This window comes from Lagenorhynchus albirostris, chromosome 6 (genome assembly GCF_949774975.1).
Source record: "Lagenorhynchus albirostris chromosome 6, mLagAlb1.1, whole genome shotgun sequence".
NCBI lineage: Eukaryota > Metazoa > Chordata > Mammalia > Artiodactyla > Delphinidae > Lagenorhynchus > Lagenorhynchus albirostris.
Window position 1 is genome coordinate 114,970,808 of NC_083100.1, and position 16,790 is coordinate 114,987,597.

General features: G+C 54.2%; 1 protein-coding gene across 4 annotated transcripts in view; it reads right to left on the reverse strand.

Moving 5' to 3' along the window:
• The window catches only part of LIMS2 (LIM zinc finger domain containing 2), a 41,223-nt gene that overhangs the window by 13,058 nt on the left and 11,375 nt on the right, over positions 1 to 16,790 (reverse strand). For 2 of the 4 annotated variants that reach the window (XM_060153076.1, XM_060153078.1), the window contains exons 2-4: positions 3,963 to 4,122; positions 1,648 to 1,714; positions 1,352 to 1,472 (exon numbers count right to left, since the gene is read on the reverse strand). In XM_060153076.1, coding sequence (XP_060009059.1) covers positions 1,352 to 1,472; positions 1,648 to 1,714; positions 3,963 to 4,122 — 348 coding nt within the window. Of the gene's footprint in view, positions 1 to 1,351; positions 1,473 to 1,647; positions 1,715 to 3,962; positions 4,123 to 9,024; positions 9,047 to 9,284; positions 9,386 to 16,790 lie in introns of those variants that run through there. The other 2 variants (XM_060153077.1, XM_060153079.1) reach the window with 2 other exon arrangements.

A 16,790-nucleotide genomic window follows, 5' to 3' on the forward strand; every position in this document is an offset into this window, starting at 1 on the left:
TGCTACTGAGTGCTCTGCAGACACCAAGACGGACAACACGCGTCTCTGGTGGCGCAGGCAGATGGGCGAGACCACGACGGCAGCGTCAGGAAGGGGTGCTCGACAGGCACCAGAGAATGTGACAAGTGCCCAGACGGGAGGGCATGGGAGATGGACAGCTAGGGCGCTGCGAACGAGGCAGGCCTGCTCTTCCCTGAGGCCTGGCTGTCGGCAGAGGGGAAACTCGGAGTCGGTTGGTTGGTTGGGCTCCGTGGCATTTGGGGTGCCCTCTGGGCACCAAGTGGAGCTGGCATGTGGGCAGTGGGGTACTCTGGGAGAGGTCTGGGGTGGAGGCGGACATCTGGCCTGCCCAGCACACACTCACCATGTGAGGCCCCGGGACTTTGGGCCCGGTGCAGAACCCCAGAGGAGCCCAACGTGGAGAGACGGGTGGAGGAAAGTGAGCCAGGAGAGGAGAGGGGCAGCGCAGCCATGAAGTAGGGGGAAACTCCCAGAACACGGGGGCCTGGGTGCCCAGAGAGGAGCGGGGGCTGCCGTGAAGGCCGCGGAGACACCGACCAGCCTGGGCGATGGGGAGCAGACGGGAGGACGCGGCTGGTGGGCTGGGGAGGGCTGCAGGCAATTGCTGTGGAAAGAAGGCTCAGAAGGTGCTTTGAACCCTGGGGGCCACCAAGCCTGAGCCCTTAGAAAGGGAGAGAGAGCGGACCAGAGCCATGAGCCCCTGCTGGAGAGGGTGTGTGGGGTGAGCAGGGCTTTGGGGTGCAGGGACACAGCCCCCACTCTGACAAGGCAGGGGGGGCAGCACAGATGCCGGGCGGCAGGGGTGCCCATCCGTCGGGGAGGGGGAGGGAAGGTCCTGGCTGTGGGTGTGATGGTGCAGGGACAGTGGGGGGTCGGGTAGGAGGCGGGGAGAAAAGAGCAAGTCTTCGTGGAAGGTGACAGCTTAGCCTGCTGAGGAAACCTGGGCCCCAGCTGAGTGCTGTCCCTCCAGCAGTGCTCATGGGGCGTGAGGACGGCGGTGGACGGCCGGGGCCAGCACTGGGGGTGGCCGGGCAGGCAGGAACTTGACTCAAAGCTCCTCATCCTTCCGCTGCACCAACTTGGGCCGCTTGGGCACCCGCTTGGGCCGCCTTCCTCCTTGCTGTATGCTGTCAGCCTGCTCCCAGGAACAGCCTCGAGCCTGGGGTGGCCCCCGACTCACCATCCCTCACTCTCTCCAGGCTCCGTCCTCACCCGTACACTGGACAGGGCTCTCCCGTCCACCTCGCAGGGACAGGGCCGCACGGCAGCCCCATCCGCAGCCTGCAGCGCCTGGACCGGGCCTGGACCCGTGATGAGGGGCCCATCTCACCTGCCGGCGTTCTTCACAAAGCCCAGGTCGGCCAGCTCCACGTCGCACAGCTCGCAGCGGAAGCACCCGGGGTGCCAGTTGTTGTTCATGGCCTTGATGACGCGGCCGATGATGAACTCGCCTGGAGGAGAGAGGTTCCTGCTCGCCTCGTGCCCTGCCCCTCCGCGGGCCCCTCCCAGAGCCGGGAGGGTGGCGCCCGCGGGAGCCCAGGGCCGATGCTCTGAGGGGCAGAGCTCTCTGCCCACCCGCCTCCCAGGCAGCCTCCCAGGCAGCGCCGAGGCCTGTGCGGCCCTTACCGCAGGTCCTGCAGCACGGAGCGAACAGCATCTGGAAGTCGTGTTCGCAGTACTTCCGCCCTTCGAGCTGCAAACGGGGCCAGCAGACAGAGGACAAGGAAGGCACTGTCATCCCCCGAGCTGCGCTGGCCCGTCTGCTGGGTGAGGACCTGCCCTCGGGGACGCTGGACAAACACCCCACTTTGTGCACCTGCTACCACCACAGGAAGCTGGGGGGGGGGCGGTGCGGGGAGGAATTCCAGACAGTGAGCTGCCGTGCAAGGCCTGGAGATGGAATGGGACTGGCCTGTTCGACTTGGGGAGAATGCAAAGCGCGGGGCCTCGAAGAAGCCGGCAACTCAGCAAGGCCAGCCCCGCAAAGGGCCACGGCTGCTTGCAGAAGATCTCGGCCCTGCTGGTCTCAGGAACGAGCTGAGGGCTGGGGGCGGAACGTCAGGCTAGGGAGGGCGGGGATCAAGTTTGAGTTCTGTGTGAGAAGTCCATTGAGGCCCTCAATGAAGGGCCATTGAGCTGGCCCTTGGCCCTGTTTCCTGTGTGAGAAGTCCATTCCCCCAGCGGCCACAAAGGACCCAGGGAAGGGACACAGAAGGAGGGACACAGGAAGGGGGGCAAGGGAGTCCTGCAGCCGCTGTCCCCATCTGTCTGGGCAAGGAGGGCCCTCACACTGGCCCCAAGTGTGGCCCCAAGAAAGCCCCTGCTTTCTTCTCCCTTGATAATTGTATTTGGTTTTCCCCTGTTCTCTAAAATGAGTGTCTTATTAAGCTGCACCTGGCTAGAGCCCTAGCCAGTGACCTTCAGAGGCGGCAGGAATTTAAACTGTCGCAGGCACATCCACAGCGCCCTGCCCACATCCCCCCTCCCCCCACCCCCGCCTCCATCATCGGCCAGCATTTCCCAGGAGGCACCACAGGCAACAGCAACTCCTACTCTGCCAGGCAGATCACACACCCCACAGCCATCTACCAGCCCGTCCCATCAGCTTGGAAATCTATCCAGCCTCTGAGCACTGCCCTGGTGTGCTGGTAAACATTTCACAACTGGCTCTGAGCCTGCCTTGTAGCGTTTGCCGATTTCTATGGTATAAATAGTCCCACCCGTGGTCAATTTCAAGCTACCAACAGACCTCCACATGGAGCTGAGAAGAGACGTCAGTAGCCACCACGGTACGGTGTTTCCAGCACACAGGCATAATAACAAATCATAACCTCAAAGGCATAGCTGATCGTGAAATGTAATAAAGCAATTAGGAAGCGGTGAGTTTTGAGTATCTGTTACCTTTGTCGTTTTTTTTAATTAATTTTTATTGGAGTATAGTTGCTTTACCATGTTGTGTTTCTACTGTACAGCAAAACGAATGTTACCTTTGTTTTTAATACAGTTTTATCTCATTGTATGTCTATATCATTTAACTTTTAGTAATGGCTGTGTTTAACAACTGGCTTGCAAGGCTGCTGAAAATTTAACGATCTGCTCTTGTGACCCAGTGCAGCCCAGTGTAGGCCCCTTCGCTTCCATCTGGATTACCGAAATAATCAGCTTCTGGTCCCACCTGTTCTCCTAGCTTGTGTCCCCGCCGCACACAGTCTCTCCTCAGCATAGCAACCAGAGGTCCTTCTCTAAGGTCAGACAGACGATGTGACCCCTCCCCTTCCAGACCCTGCAGTGGCTGCTGCCCCTCCCAGGAGGAAAGCCTGAGCTCCCACGAAGGCCCACGGGGCCAAGCAAATCTGCCTCCCCACTCTCGTCTTCTTCTGTTCCCTCTCCTTTGCTCTGCTTCCATCACACCGGCCCCCCACTGCTCCTCAAATACCTGCGTGCTCCAACCTCAGGGCCTGTTTGCCCTTGCTGTGCCCTCTGCCGAAAACTCTTCCTGCAGGTACGCGCTGCTCTCTCACCTCCTTCAGGTCTGCTCAGACATTCCCTTCCCTGATCACCACCCCCCCCACCCCGAGATGCCTTACAACCAGAGCACTTAGCGCCATCTGGTACACGTGGGTTACGTTTACTGCATGACCCCAGGGAGGGTTAAGTGCCACCACGGCAGGGCGTTTGCACCCCAGGGCCCCCCAGCATCTGCCCAGAGGTGACAGGATGAACGGCGACTCTCCTTCAGCACCCATGGCCACCAGGAGAACACCGTTCACATCTCACAGGTAAGGGATGGGGCCCGAGGTGGCCAGCAAGGTCCTCAAGGAGCACCGCTCGGCTTGAGGGCTGGCATGTCTGCCTCATTCTTCACAAGAGGACCACGGCCAGGCGTGGCCCACAGGCTGCCCGAGGGCAGAGCCTGAGCGGGGTCCGCGGAGCACGCTCACCTCGTAGAAGAGCCCGTCGGGGAAGGGCCGGAAGCACTGCGCGCACACGAAGCAGTGCTCGTGGTACAGCTCGCCGTTGCTGTTGACAATCCTCTCGGCGGGGGCGAAGCGGGCCTGGCAGCGCTGGCAAACGGCATTGGCCAAGGCATTGGACATGTTACTGGAGGGAAGAAGGAACGGGCAGGTCAGGGCCGCACTCGATGGACACGCTTTCTGGGGTGAAGACAGCGCTGTGCTCACCCCGGGTCGGCCTTGGCCCCGCAGGGACTGAGCCACGCAGGCGGGGCCACGCTGCCCGGCACCGGCTTGGGCCACCCATCCTGCAGCCACCTTGTGCCTCGGGCATGCTGGGTGCCAGCGCCTGCCAGGCCACGGTGGCCTTCCCAGGTGACAGCCCTGCGCGGCCAGCGCAGCGCCTCCATCTCCCAGATGGACGAGCGGAGGCCTGGAGAGAGTGACCCGCCCACCACCAGGGCCACAGTGGGCGGGGCAAAGCCTACATCAGAACCGGTCCCCCGCCTGACTCTGGGGCCCCGACCTTCCCCCACACCCTGCAGCCCCCGGTGCCCTACGTAGGGGCTCAGGCGCAGGCCCGGCCGTCGCCAGGCTCACGCCGGCCAGAGCATTCACGGCTCAAGTCCGTTGCTCTCACTCACAGGGTGGCCGGGGCTGGCCCTCGCTCTCCAGGCCCAGACACCCAGCCGTGGAAGGACCCTAATCACGGCCGTGGCCACGGGTCACAGGCTGTTAGATGACGGACACACAAGCTTTCAGCGGGGTGCCCGGCCCACTGTAAGCCCGCAGCGGATGGCGCTGTGCGTGTCAGTGTTACTGACCGGGCCCCCAGGCTGCTCAGTCATGGCGCTGGGCCGTCTCTCAAGGTGTCAGGGACACTCGGCAGACACAGGGGAGTGGCTCGGGGTTTACACACTTATTTAATCCCCGAGGCCACCCTGCTTTCCTAAGGCTCAGAGGGGTTAAGTAACTTGCCCAAAGTCACAGAGCAGATGACAGCGTCCAGATTTGAACACAGATTGGTCCGACTTCAATGGCTCTCTCCCCTGCACCACGACTTAGTTTTAAATCACCTGCACCCCCAAAACATATAACCACCCTACCATGGGGAAGGTGAGATTGTGAATATTGGGGATGGGAGCAGAGTGGGGAGCGGACCTCCTCATCCACAGAAGGGCAACTGCTGTCCCCGGGGAAGCGGCAGACATCCTGCCGGGAGGCGTGGAATCCGAGCTAAACTACAGGGGAAATGGCCACACAGACAGATGTGTGCTGGCTCCAGGCTGGGGCCCCAAGGCTCAGGCCGGAGGAGCCTGGCTGTCAGCCCCGACAGTCTCTACAAACGCCCAGCACCCTGATGCCTGTGCCTTTGGCTACAAGGGCGGCAAAGAGATTTTGTCTCGTGTCAACTGGGTGGGCACAGAAGGTCAGGCTCAGTGAGGAGAGATGTAACCAGTTGGCAACGTCGCGTAGACGCGTGCGGTGGCACGCGGCACGTCTCCTGAGAACATCTCTTCAGCCTGTTCCGCCTCCCGGGATGCAGAAGCCCATCCCTCCCTCACGGCCACAGCACAGGGAGGAGAATTCTCAAGCGAGCAATGCTCGTGCTGGGGTCCCTAGGTGCGATGAGCCCAGGAGGTGGGAGAGGGCTCTGCCTGTCAGGGGTCTAGGTGTGGACAGTGGGTCTAGCGGAGGGCCGCTGCCACGTGGACACGGTCTGGAAGCCGGGCTGGGGCACTCTGCTCTGTTGGAGGAGCCCTCGCGGCAAGGGCAGGGCCGGTAGGCTCCTTGGCAAGCCTTGCCAGGCAAGTGCACCTCTGCATGCCTCTGCCTGCCCCCGGGTTACTCGGGGGACCAAAGCCGTCTCCTGCACCCATATTTAAGCCAAAGGGGCAAGGAGGCTATGGACAGTGCTAAGGACATAGGGGCAAGGAGGCTAAGGACAGTGGCAACCCAAAGGGGCAAGGAGGCTAAGGACAGTGGCAGGAGGGATGGGCAGAGCCCAAGATGACAGGAAGGCTCTGTGCACAGTGGCCACCACCCTCCTTCCCAGCTCCCTGCGGATCGCCACAAGGCGATCGGTACCAGTCGCCATGGGCTGGGCTGGACTCTGTCAGCACAGGCATGGTTTCCTGTCCCAAGAACACTGTGAACCTGGAGGCCTTGTTCTCCCCAAACACACATACCCAAGGTGGCTGGGAGGAAGTTCCAGTGCCTGGCCACGAACAAGACCTTGGCAGGTCTTGGAGTAGTCAGAAGTCAACAGGAAATCCTGTGACTCTTGAGCCTGGAATTCCCCACTGAAAGGACCCAGAAAATGAAGCCAAAACAAGAATTCAAGCGCAGCCCCAGGCTTCCAGACTGTTCCAGACCTCTGGACCCTAACCAAGCGAGCGCACAGCAGGCCCATCTTCGGTTTGCCTCTCCAGAACTCCGGCCTCCCCGCAAGGCAGACATTCGGGGACTGCGTCTCCACGCTGTCACCACAGCAGCCGGCCCCCAGAAGAGCAGCCGGCCCTTCACTGGTCTGGGCCTAGTTCCCTGGCTGGGTCCCTGGGAGTCTCAGGTCAAGGATTCTGCCGTCTGTCCCCGACACACCTCGCGATAAGCCCCGGCACAGACAGGTGGGGTGCGGGGGTGACCACCTCCCCCCTGCCCCACCAGCTGCCCCAGCCCAGGTCTCGGCCAGGTGCACCCCCGGCGTCACTTCTGTGGCTGCGTCCCCACGGCCCCTGCTCCGGACCGCAGAGAACACCCCAGCTCACTGGCCGAAGGCAGACGGATGGGCCGACGTGCTCATGTGCCGGACAGCCGGGCCACAGGCCCGTCAGAGAAAATGCCAGCTGTCCCCTGCAGGAGGAGGCCGCTCTGGGCTCCACCCTGCGAGGTTAAACCCTGACAGCCCTAGCCCCCAGCTGTGCATCTGGAAGAAGGCGCCAGCTCCTCGGGGCCTCATTTCCTCATCTGCAAAGAGGTCCCCAGAGGAGCAGGACCAGCCCCGCAGAGCTGAAGCGAAGAACTCGCTGCCTGCAGCGTAGATACAGCGCGTGGAGCACAGGGCCGGGCAGGCCAAGCGCTGGATACAGAGTGGTTGCTGCCGGCAGCTCAGGGACCCCACCACCACCCCCCCACCCCCCACCCCCGCTGCCCCGGCCCAGCAGCGCTCCCTGCAAGGACAAAGGAGGGAGACGCGCATGCTACATCCTCCTTTGCACATTCCGCCCGAGAGCCTGCCCGGTTACCTGCAGGGAGACACCGCCGCCCCGCCCCGGCTGGACAGCACACAAACACTGCCGAGGGCACGGCCACCACCTAGAGGCCAAACCCCAGAGCTGGAGGGCGGGGGGGGGGGGGGGGGGGCACACCTGTGCTCCCGAGCAGGGGCCATGGGGATGCCGTCACAGAAGTGCCCGCTCCCTGAGACGGGCTGGGGCAGCCGGTGGGGCAGGAGGGAGGTGGTCACCCCCACCTACCCTGTACCCTTCTCCAACCCTCCGTGGCACCCCAAAGGCTCTCAGTCTTGACAGCCAACGCAAGCCTATTTGTTGCAAGACGTCACTGAGCTCTAGCCTGGGGTGGGCTGGAGGGAGTCCTCTCCGAGCCAGGTCCTCGGGAGGGGAGGTTGCTGGTTCCAGATAAGGAAACTGACGTGCAGAGAGGGTCAGAAGCCTGCTGAGGTCACACGGGGTTGGACCCGTGCTCTCTCGTTCCCTCAGCCCCTGGTGGCATCACACAGGCATGACCGTTCACGACTGCTTTTTCAACAGCCCCAGACCATCCCCCACTCCAGTCTCCCACCCACCAGAGCCTAGAAAGCCAGCGTGAGGGCCCAGGAACAGGCAGGGGCTGGCCACAGGGGGACTTTGCGCACTCGAGGGTGAGTCCGTGTCGCTGAGGCCAGGTGATCCCGCAGTCAGTCACAAGCCAGAAGCTCAAAGAAATACCAAGCTGAGGTTAGCACATGAACGTATGTGCGTGCGCGTGTACACGGGACTTTCCTGAGGCCTGATCTTCGCTATCAGCCCTGCCTTCCTTTCATCCGGCTCGAGTTCTTGTGCTGCATCCATACAGTGCCACCAGCCTCCAGCTTGGCCTCTGGCCCATCAGGGCCCTGGTCGCCCACTCCCGGCTCACTCCACAGACGTCCACGGTCATCCAGAGGCCAACCGGTGAGGGTTCCCGTTCACTCAGGTAAGTCACTTGGCCTCCCGCGCTCCGGATTCCCCACCGGAGCAGTGGGCTTGTCCAGTGCCCATCCCGGTGTGGCCCCTGGTGAGGGGCCTGAGACACGGATGCAGGTGCAAGCCCGGCTACAACAGGTATCCCGCGGGTGGCCCTCTGCAGCCTCTGCTCCCTGCCCCCCACCTGACGGCCTCCCAGACACCTTTGAGGGCTCAACCCTCAGCCCGGCTCCGGAAGGCTGCCCTGGCCATGCGCGCACCGTGAGCACACAGTGGGGCGCACGTTTACCGCGGAGCATCAGCCTCTGGGTTCGCTCTCCTCCCGCAGCCTCCAGGCTGCCCACCTCGGTGACTGCTGCTCTGTCTCCTCCCTGAATCCCCACCCCCTCCTCGCAAACCCCAGGTCCTTCCCGCAGCTCCTCCCCCACGCCTCCGGGGGTCCCACCTGCTATTTTGATGCCGAAGACCCCAAGCCCATGGCCCTCACCGCTCTCACTCCCTGCAACTTCAACATGTCCAGGGGCCCCTCCCCCAGCCCCACCCTCACTCCAGGGGCTCCACTATCTAAGTGCCCCCTCAGGCCCTCCCCACCCCAGGCTAACTCATCCTCGAGATGCCCTGAGGTCCATCCCGTACCCACAGGTTCCCCCTCCCAGTCCCAAAGGAAGCTCTCCTCATTGCCTACACTGGCAGTTTTCCCCGGGATAAAGCAGTTCAGGCTTCAGAGTCAGTCCACCCTGGCTTCAAGTCACAGCTTAGCCATCCTTTGGATGGGTGATGTCCAGCGCGTTCCCTGACCACCCAGGGTGCTCATCTAGAAAGCGGCCAGAAAGCGATCCGAGTCTGAAAACGGTCGTGGAGGTTACCTCGGGCAAATTATCTGAGCGCCCCATCCTCAGCGCCCTGCCCAAGAGTGCTGATCCCAGGACAGCAAACCCGGCTGGATTAAGCCGCGCCCTGCCCCCCATGGCCGCCACGCCCGGCGCCGAACTCACGCCCGGGGCAGCCGGGCCGCCGCCGCCGCCGCCGCCGTCGGAAGGGCCAGGCGGGTGTCCGAGGAAAGGCCCGCGGCGGCAGCTTTCCGGCCATTGTCCCCCGCGCCCCCGCCCTGCCCCCGGCCACCTACCCGGGCGCGGCGGGCGGCGAGCTCTGCCGGTGCTGGCGCCGCCGGTACAGCCCCGACGCGGCGAGCGCGCCCAGCCGGGCGGCCATGGCGCGGGCCTCCTGCTGCCGGCGCGTCGCGGGCCGCCTGCTCCGACCGGCCGTCGGACCCCAGCCTCGGAGGGCAGGTGCGGCGGCGGGCAGCCACCAACGGCCGGGCTGGGCCGCCGGACTCCCGGCGTGCGGGGGGCGCCTCGGCCCCCACCCCTCTGCACAGGAGCTCACGTTACGCACTGCGATCTCCAAAGGGCAGCAGAGTCAACTCCGAATAGAAAGGATATTGTTCCCGCCGCGGGGGCAGCACAGTGAAAGCTGAGGCTGGCAGGGTTGGGTCCAGGCTGGGGAGGGAACACGCTGGGAAGATCCCAAAGTGCACCGAGGTGAGAGGTCTAGTCCACAGTGGCAGGGCAGGATGCCTGGAGATCCCGGGTTGCCAGGAGCCTCCGAAGAAACCCTAAGCCCCCTGGACATGCTGACGATGGTACAGTCATCTGAGGAGGGCAGTATGGGGCTGAGCCAGCTTAGGAATCCGGCAGTCAAGAAGCCGATGAGGGATTCCCACACATGCCCACGTTTGCCTTGTTCCCTTCCCTGAGAACCTGCAGCCACCTAGGAGACCCAGACCAGGGCAGCCCGGTCCCTGGATCTGGCCCACAAATAACCATCCACCCCAAAAGGGGTCCACACTGTCAAAAGCTAGAGGGCAGGTAGCCCCCCAGCTCACCACGGAAAGCAGAAGCAGCAGCCTCCGATGGAAGACCACCAGAAAGGCAGCGTTTCCATGCCTTCTTACCTAAAGGGACTGGCGGGGTTACTGTGATCTAAGTGCAGACACCCACGGCCAGCATCTCAACTGTGGCCACTGCTGGCCGGGCAGGCACCACGCGCAGCGTTAAGTAAGGATCCAGAGGCCTCGCAGAAATCTATAACCTAGATTCCATTTCCCTGGAAAACCTTGCTAGCGGGTCAAGGAAGCGTGAGCAGGATCTTCCTCTGCCTTCCCTCGTTCCAGGGCGCTGGGCCTCCAACGCGGGGGCAGGAGGAAACTGAGGGGGTCCATCGAGACTCAGAGGCCAGTCCCGGACACCGAGGAACACACGTCATCTAGTAAATCCAAACACGAGGCAGTAAGTACTCATTAACTACCCTGGGGGTCAACCCCCAAACACAGCCAGATGACTACGAACATTGGGTGCAGTATATAGTTTGTCAAAGCAGCTCAATTCCAAAGGTTCCAAGCACTGATCAATTCAACAAATATTTTCTTAAAGGTGGCCCCAGGGTCTAAAGGGCAGAGAGAAGCTGAGCCTGGAGCCAACAAGTAGAAGGATCACCTCCCACCTGCTGATGTAGAGAGATGAATGCTTAAGAAAGCTAGTGTAGAGAGTTTTCTTAGAGCAGCTTCAAGTCGATGGCCTGGGGCCTAGGCCCCTCTTACCAGTGGGGGTGGAGGTACCAGTCACACTGGGATCCGCAGCCAGCATTCTGGCTCCAGAGAACACAGTTGCAAAAACACAGTCAGAATGATGTCAGCAAAAATGGCAGAATAAGGACCTCTGAAAGTTTGTCTTTCCATAAAAGCAATGAAAAAACTAGCAAGGAATGTCAGCAGCACCTCTTTCAGAACTCTGTAAATTAACCAAAGACTTACAGTAACCCAGAGAGCAAGAAAAACTGCTGAGAAGACATACAGATGACCAACAGGTACATGAAAATATGCTCAACGTCACTAATCATCAGGGAAATGCAAGTCAAAACCTCACGGAGATATCACACCTGTCAGAAAGGCTATTATCGAAGGGCTTCCCTGGTGGCGCAGTGGTTGAGAGTCCGCCTGCCGGTGCAGGGGACACGGGTTCGTGCCCCGGTCCGGGAAGATCCCACATGCCGCGGAGTGGCTGGGCCCGTGAGCCATGGCCGCTGAGCCTGCGCGTCCGGAGCCTGTGCTCCGCAACGGGAGAGGCCACAACAGTGAGAGGCCCGCGTACCGCAAAAAAAAAAAAAAAAAAAAGGAAAGGCTATTATCAAAAAGACAAGAAATAACAAGTGTTGGTGAGGGTGTGGAGAAAAGGGAACCCTCTTGCACTGTTGGTGGGAATGTAAATTGGTGCAGCCACCATGAAAAACAGTATAGAGGTTCCTCAAAAAATTAAAAATAGAACTACCATATGATCCAGCAATTTCACTTCTGGGTATTTATCTGAAGAAAACAAAAACACTAATTTGAAAAGATATACACACCTCTATGTTCATTGCAGCATTATTTACAATAGCCAAAATATGGAAACAACCTAAGTGTCCATCAATGGATGAATGGATAAAGAAGCTGTGGTATATAAATGCAGTGGAATACTATGCAGCCATAAAAAAGAATGAAATCTTGCCATTTGAGAAAATATGGATGAAACTTGAGGCTATTACGCTAAGTGAAATAAGTCAGACAGAGAAAGACACATACTGTGTGGTCACATTTATACTTGGAATTTTAAAAACAAAACAAAACAAAAAGCCCAGGTCAGATACAGAGAACAGATTGATGGTTGCCAGAGGTGGGGGTGTGGCGGATGGGTGAAATGGGTGAAGGGGGTCAAAGGATACAAACTTCTTTTTATGAGACAAATACATCATGGGGATGTAATGTACAGCATGGTGACTATAGTTAATAATACTGTATTTCATATTTGCAAGTTGCTAAGAGAATAAATCTAAAAAGTCCTCATCACAAGGAAAACAATTTTTTATAACTATGGTGTCTAGTTAACTAGATGTTAACTAGACTTATTGTGGTGATCATTTCTCAATATATACAAATATCAAATCATTATGTTGTACAGCTAAAACTAACATAATGTTGTATGTCAATTATACCTCGATAACAATAGGTAAATTAAAAAAATAACCAACTGGGAGGGGGTTATAAAAGCTGAATCTTGGTAAGAACACCTCTTTGGTGTTTTCATTTATCCTAGTCCTTAATCCCCACTTCCTAACTCCATAGCTGCCTGGAAAAGTAACTGGCTGCATTCCCAGTAATGAGGGAGCAGAACAGGGCGGAAACTCTTTCAAAGCTTCATTCCCAAAGGAGAAAGACCTGGTCTTCCCTGGAAGGTCCCACTTGAAAGGCTGGTTTTTATGTGACCTCACTCACACTTACCCAGTGCTCAGAGCCTCTCCTGGGGTGAGTTTTTCAAATGTGTTACTATCACAGCTACCTATGTATTACTATCATAGCTGCCGTTGTCACAGGCAAAGGGGACAGTTGGGCAACTGACTACTCAAAAAGCTTAAAAGGAAAAACCAAGGAATGAGATGTCCTTAGGGGCTTCAAAAAGAACCGACATATTCCTGGGAATCTAGAAGGCCATGCGAATGCCCAGGGCTACGTGCATGCTCAGGAAAGTCCTTAGAAGGTCCTAAGCTCTCACTTCTGATGGACCTTTTGGGCTCTGTACAATCAGGAAGTGAAGACTAAGGCGGAGTTGTAAAATGCCTGGTTGGATGTTGAAACTGTGCCCCAACATACACTCAGAGCCTTCAGTAAAGGCTGGGAGACTTACTGGTTTCAGACATTCAAGAAAATCTCTGTCCAATCATTAGCTGACTACTAAACTAACCAGGCAGAGACTTCAGTGGCCACAAATGACAGAGATACAGACTTTACAGAATCTGTTCAGAAAACTCACTAAACAAACAATAAGCAGCAACAACAAACCCTGGGGAGTAGGGAGAATCTGGTTTCCAGAGCTGCCACGTTATTTTATTTGAAAAGTCCTGTTCTCAGCAAAAATTATGATACACGCAAAGAAACAACAAAAAAAATGACCTAGACACATTAAAAAGAGAGCAATCAACAGAAACTGTCCCTGAGGAAGCCCAGATGTTAGACTTACTAGACAGACCTCAAATCATCTGATACAAATACGTTCAAAGAACTAAAGGAAGCCAGATCTAAAAAACTAAAGAAAAGTATGAAAATCTCTCACCAAATGGAGAATATCAATAAAGAGAGAGAAATTATAAAATGGGACCAAAAACAAATCCTAGAGTTGAAAAGAAATACTAAAGAGAGTCCTTCAGGATGAAATGAAAGGACACTAGACAATAATTCAAATCCACATGAAGAAATTAAGAGCAGGGACTTCCCTGGTGGTGCAGTGGCAGTTAGGAATCCGCCTGCCAGCATGGTGGGGACACAAATTCAATCCCTCATCCGGGAAGATCCCACATGCCTTGGAGCAACTAACCCTGTCCTCCACAACAACTGAGCCTGTGCTCTAGAGCCTGTGAGCCACAACTACTGAGCCCGTGGGCCACAACTACTGAAGCCTGCGTGCCTAGAGCCCGTGCTCCACAACAAGAGAAGCCACTGCAATGAGAAGCCTGAGCACTGCAACGAAGAGTAGCCCCCGCTCACCGCAACTAGAGAAAGCCCGCACGGAGCAACGAAGACCGAATGCAGGAAAAAATGAATAGGGAAAAAAGAGAAGAACCTGTTAAATTATTTAAAAACAAAAAAGAAATTAAGAGCAGTAAAGGTAACCATAAGATAAATATAAAAGACAGTATAAATGTATTTTTTGTTCATAAACCTTTTTTCCCCATCTGGTTTAAAGATGACTGCATAATGAAATAATTTAACACAAAAGAAGGCAATGGTGTAGGAATTAAGAAACAAAAAAGATGTAAGACAAATAGAAAAAAATAGAAAAGTGGCAGATGTAAACCCCAGTTATCAGTAATTACATTACATATAAATGGATTAAACTTTCCAATTAAAAGTTTTTTCAACCTTTTTAAATGGATATTTTAAATGTGATCCAACTATATGCTTTCTACAAGAGGGTCACTTTAGATTCAAAAACACAAAAAGCTGAAAATAAAAGAATGGAAAAGATATACCATTCAAACAGCAAACAAAAGAGAACTGGAGTGGCTATACTATCAGACAAAATAGACTTCAAGGCAAAAATTGTTACAAGAGCAAAGAAGGAGATTTTATGATGATAAAAGAGTTAATCCATAAAGAAGAAATAACAAGTATAAACATATGCACCTAACAACAAAGCCCCAAAATACCTGAAGCAAAAATTGACAGAATTGAGAGAAAAATAGATAATTTAAAAATAATAGCTAGAGACTTCAATACTCCACTGTCAATAATGGATAGACCATTATACAGAAGCTAAGCAAGGATATAGAAGACATAAACAACACTATAAGCCAACTAGGCCTAAAAGACATCTATAGAACACTCCACCCAACAATAGCAGAATATACATTCTTCTTAAGGACACATGGAACATTCTCCAGGACAGACCATATATTAGGACATAAAACAAGCCTCAGGGCTTCCCTGGTGGTGCAGTGGTTGAGAGTCCGCCTGCTGATGCAGGGGACACGGGTTCCTGCCCCGGTCCGGGAAGATCCCACATGCTGCGGAACGGCTGGGCATTCCGCTGAACCTGCGCATCCGGAGCCTGTGCTCCACAGTGGGAGAGGCCACAACAGTGAGAGGCCCACATACCGCAAAAAAAAAAAAAAACAAGCCTCAATAAATTTAAAATGATTCAGCTCATAAGAAACATATTCTCAGGCCACAGCAGAATAAAATTAAAATCAATCATAAAAGGAAAGTTAGTAAATTCACAAGTATATGGAAATTAAACAACGTACTCCTAAAGAACCAACGAACCAAAGAAGAAAACACAAGGGAATTTAGGAAATACTTTGGAATGAATGAAATGAAAACACAACAGACCAAAATTTATTGGATGAAGCTCAAGTGGTGCTCAATTTATAACCGTAAATATCTACAGTAAAAAAATCTCAAATCAATAAGTTAACCTCCCATTTTAAGGAACTACAAACAGATTGGTAAACTAAACTCAAAGTAAGCAAAAGAAGGAAATAATAAGGAGTAGAGCAGAAATAAGTCAGATAGAAACTAGAAAAAAATAGAGAAAATCTATGAAACCAAAAGTTGGTTCATTGGTAAGATCATCAAAACTTAACAAATCTTTATCTAGTCTGACCAAGAAAAAAAGAGAACATTCAAATGACTAAAATTCAGAATGAAACAAGGGACTGAACTTAGAGAAATTTAAAGGATTGTAAGGAAATACTATGCACAATCATATGCCAACAAATTAAATAACCTAGTTGAAATGGACAAATTCCTAGAAAGATATAAATTACCCAAACTGACTCAAGAAGAAACAGAAAATCCAAATAGACCAGTAACAAGTACAGGGGATAGGTTAGTAATTTAAAAAAAAAAGAAAAAGAAACTTCCCACAAAGAGGACCCCAGGACCAGATGATTTTATTAGCGAATTTTATCAAATGTTTAAGTAGAATTAACACCAGTCCTTCACAAAAATCTTCCCAAAAATCAACCAAGAGGGAACACCCTAACTCAGTGAGGCCAGTATTGCCCTAATACCAACACCAGACAATGACATCACAAGAAAACTACAGATCGATATTCCTTATGAATACAGATGTCCTCAACAAAACTGAATCTAGAAGCCTATAACAAGTATTATACAACATGACCAAATGGGATTTATCTCAGGAAGATAAGGTTGTTTTAACATTAAAAAATTGATACAATACATCATATCAGTAGAATAAAGGGAAAACACCACATGATCATCTCAGTGAATGCAGAAAACACACTTGACAAAATCCAACACCTTTCATGATTAAAACAAAACAAAACAAAACTCAGGGATCTAGGAATAGAAGGGAATTTCTTCAAACTGCAAAAAAACCACAGCTAACATCATACTTAATTGTAAAAGACTGAAAGGTTTCCCTCTAAGGTCAAGAACAAGACAAGATATCCAGCCTTCTCATTTATTTTCAACATTGCACTGGAGGTTCTAGCAAAGACAACTAGGCAGGAAAGAAAATGTAAGGCATCCAGATTGGAAAGAAGGAGTAAAACTATCTCTAATTGTGCATCACATTTTCTTATATATAGAAAACCCCAAAGAACTCCCCCCTGACACACACACACACACACACACACACACACACACACACCTATTACAGCTAGTAAATTAATTCAGCAAGGTTGCAGGATAAAAAACAATATACAAAAAGTCACTAGCAATGAGCAATCTGAATATAAAATTAATAAAACAATTCCATTTTTAATAGCATCAAAAAGAAAAAATACGGGGCTTCCCTGGTGGCACAGTGGTTAAGAATCTGCCTGCCAATGCAGGGGACACAGGTTCCAGCCCTGGGCCAGGAAGATCCCACATGCGTGGAACAACTAAGCCCATGCACCACAACTACTGAGCCTGTGCTCTAGAGCCCACAAACCACAACTACTGAAGCCTGTGCGCCTAGAGCCCGTGCTCTGCAACAAGAGAAGCCATCACAATGAGAAGCCCACGCACTGCAACGAAGAGTAGCCCCCGCTTGCTGCAACTAGAGAAAGCCCGTGCGCAGCAACGAAGGCC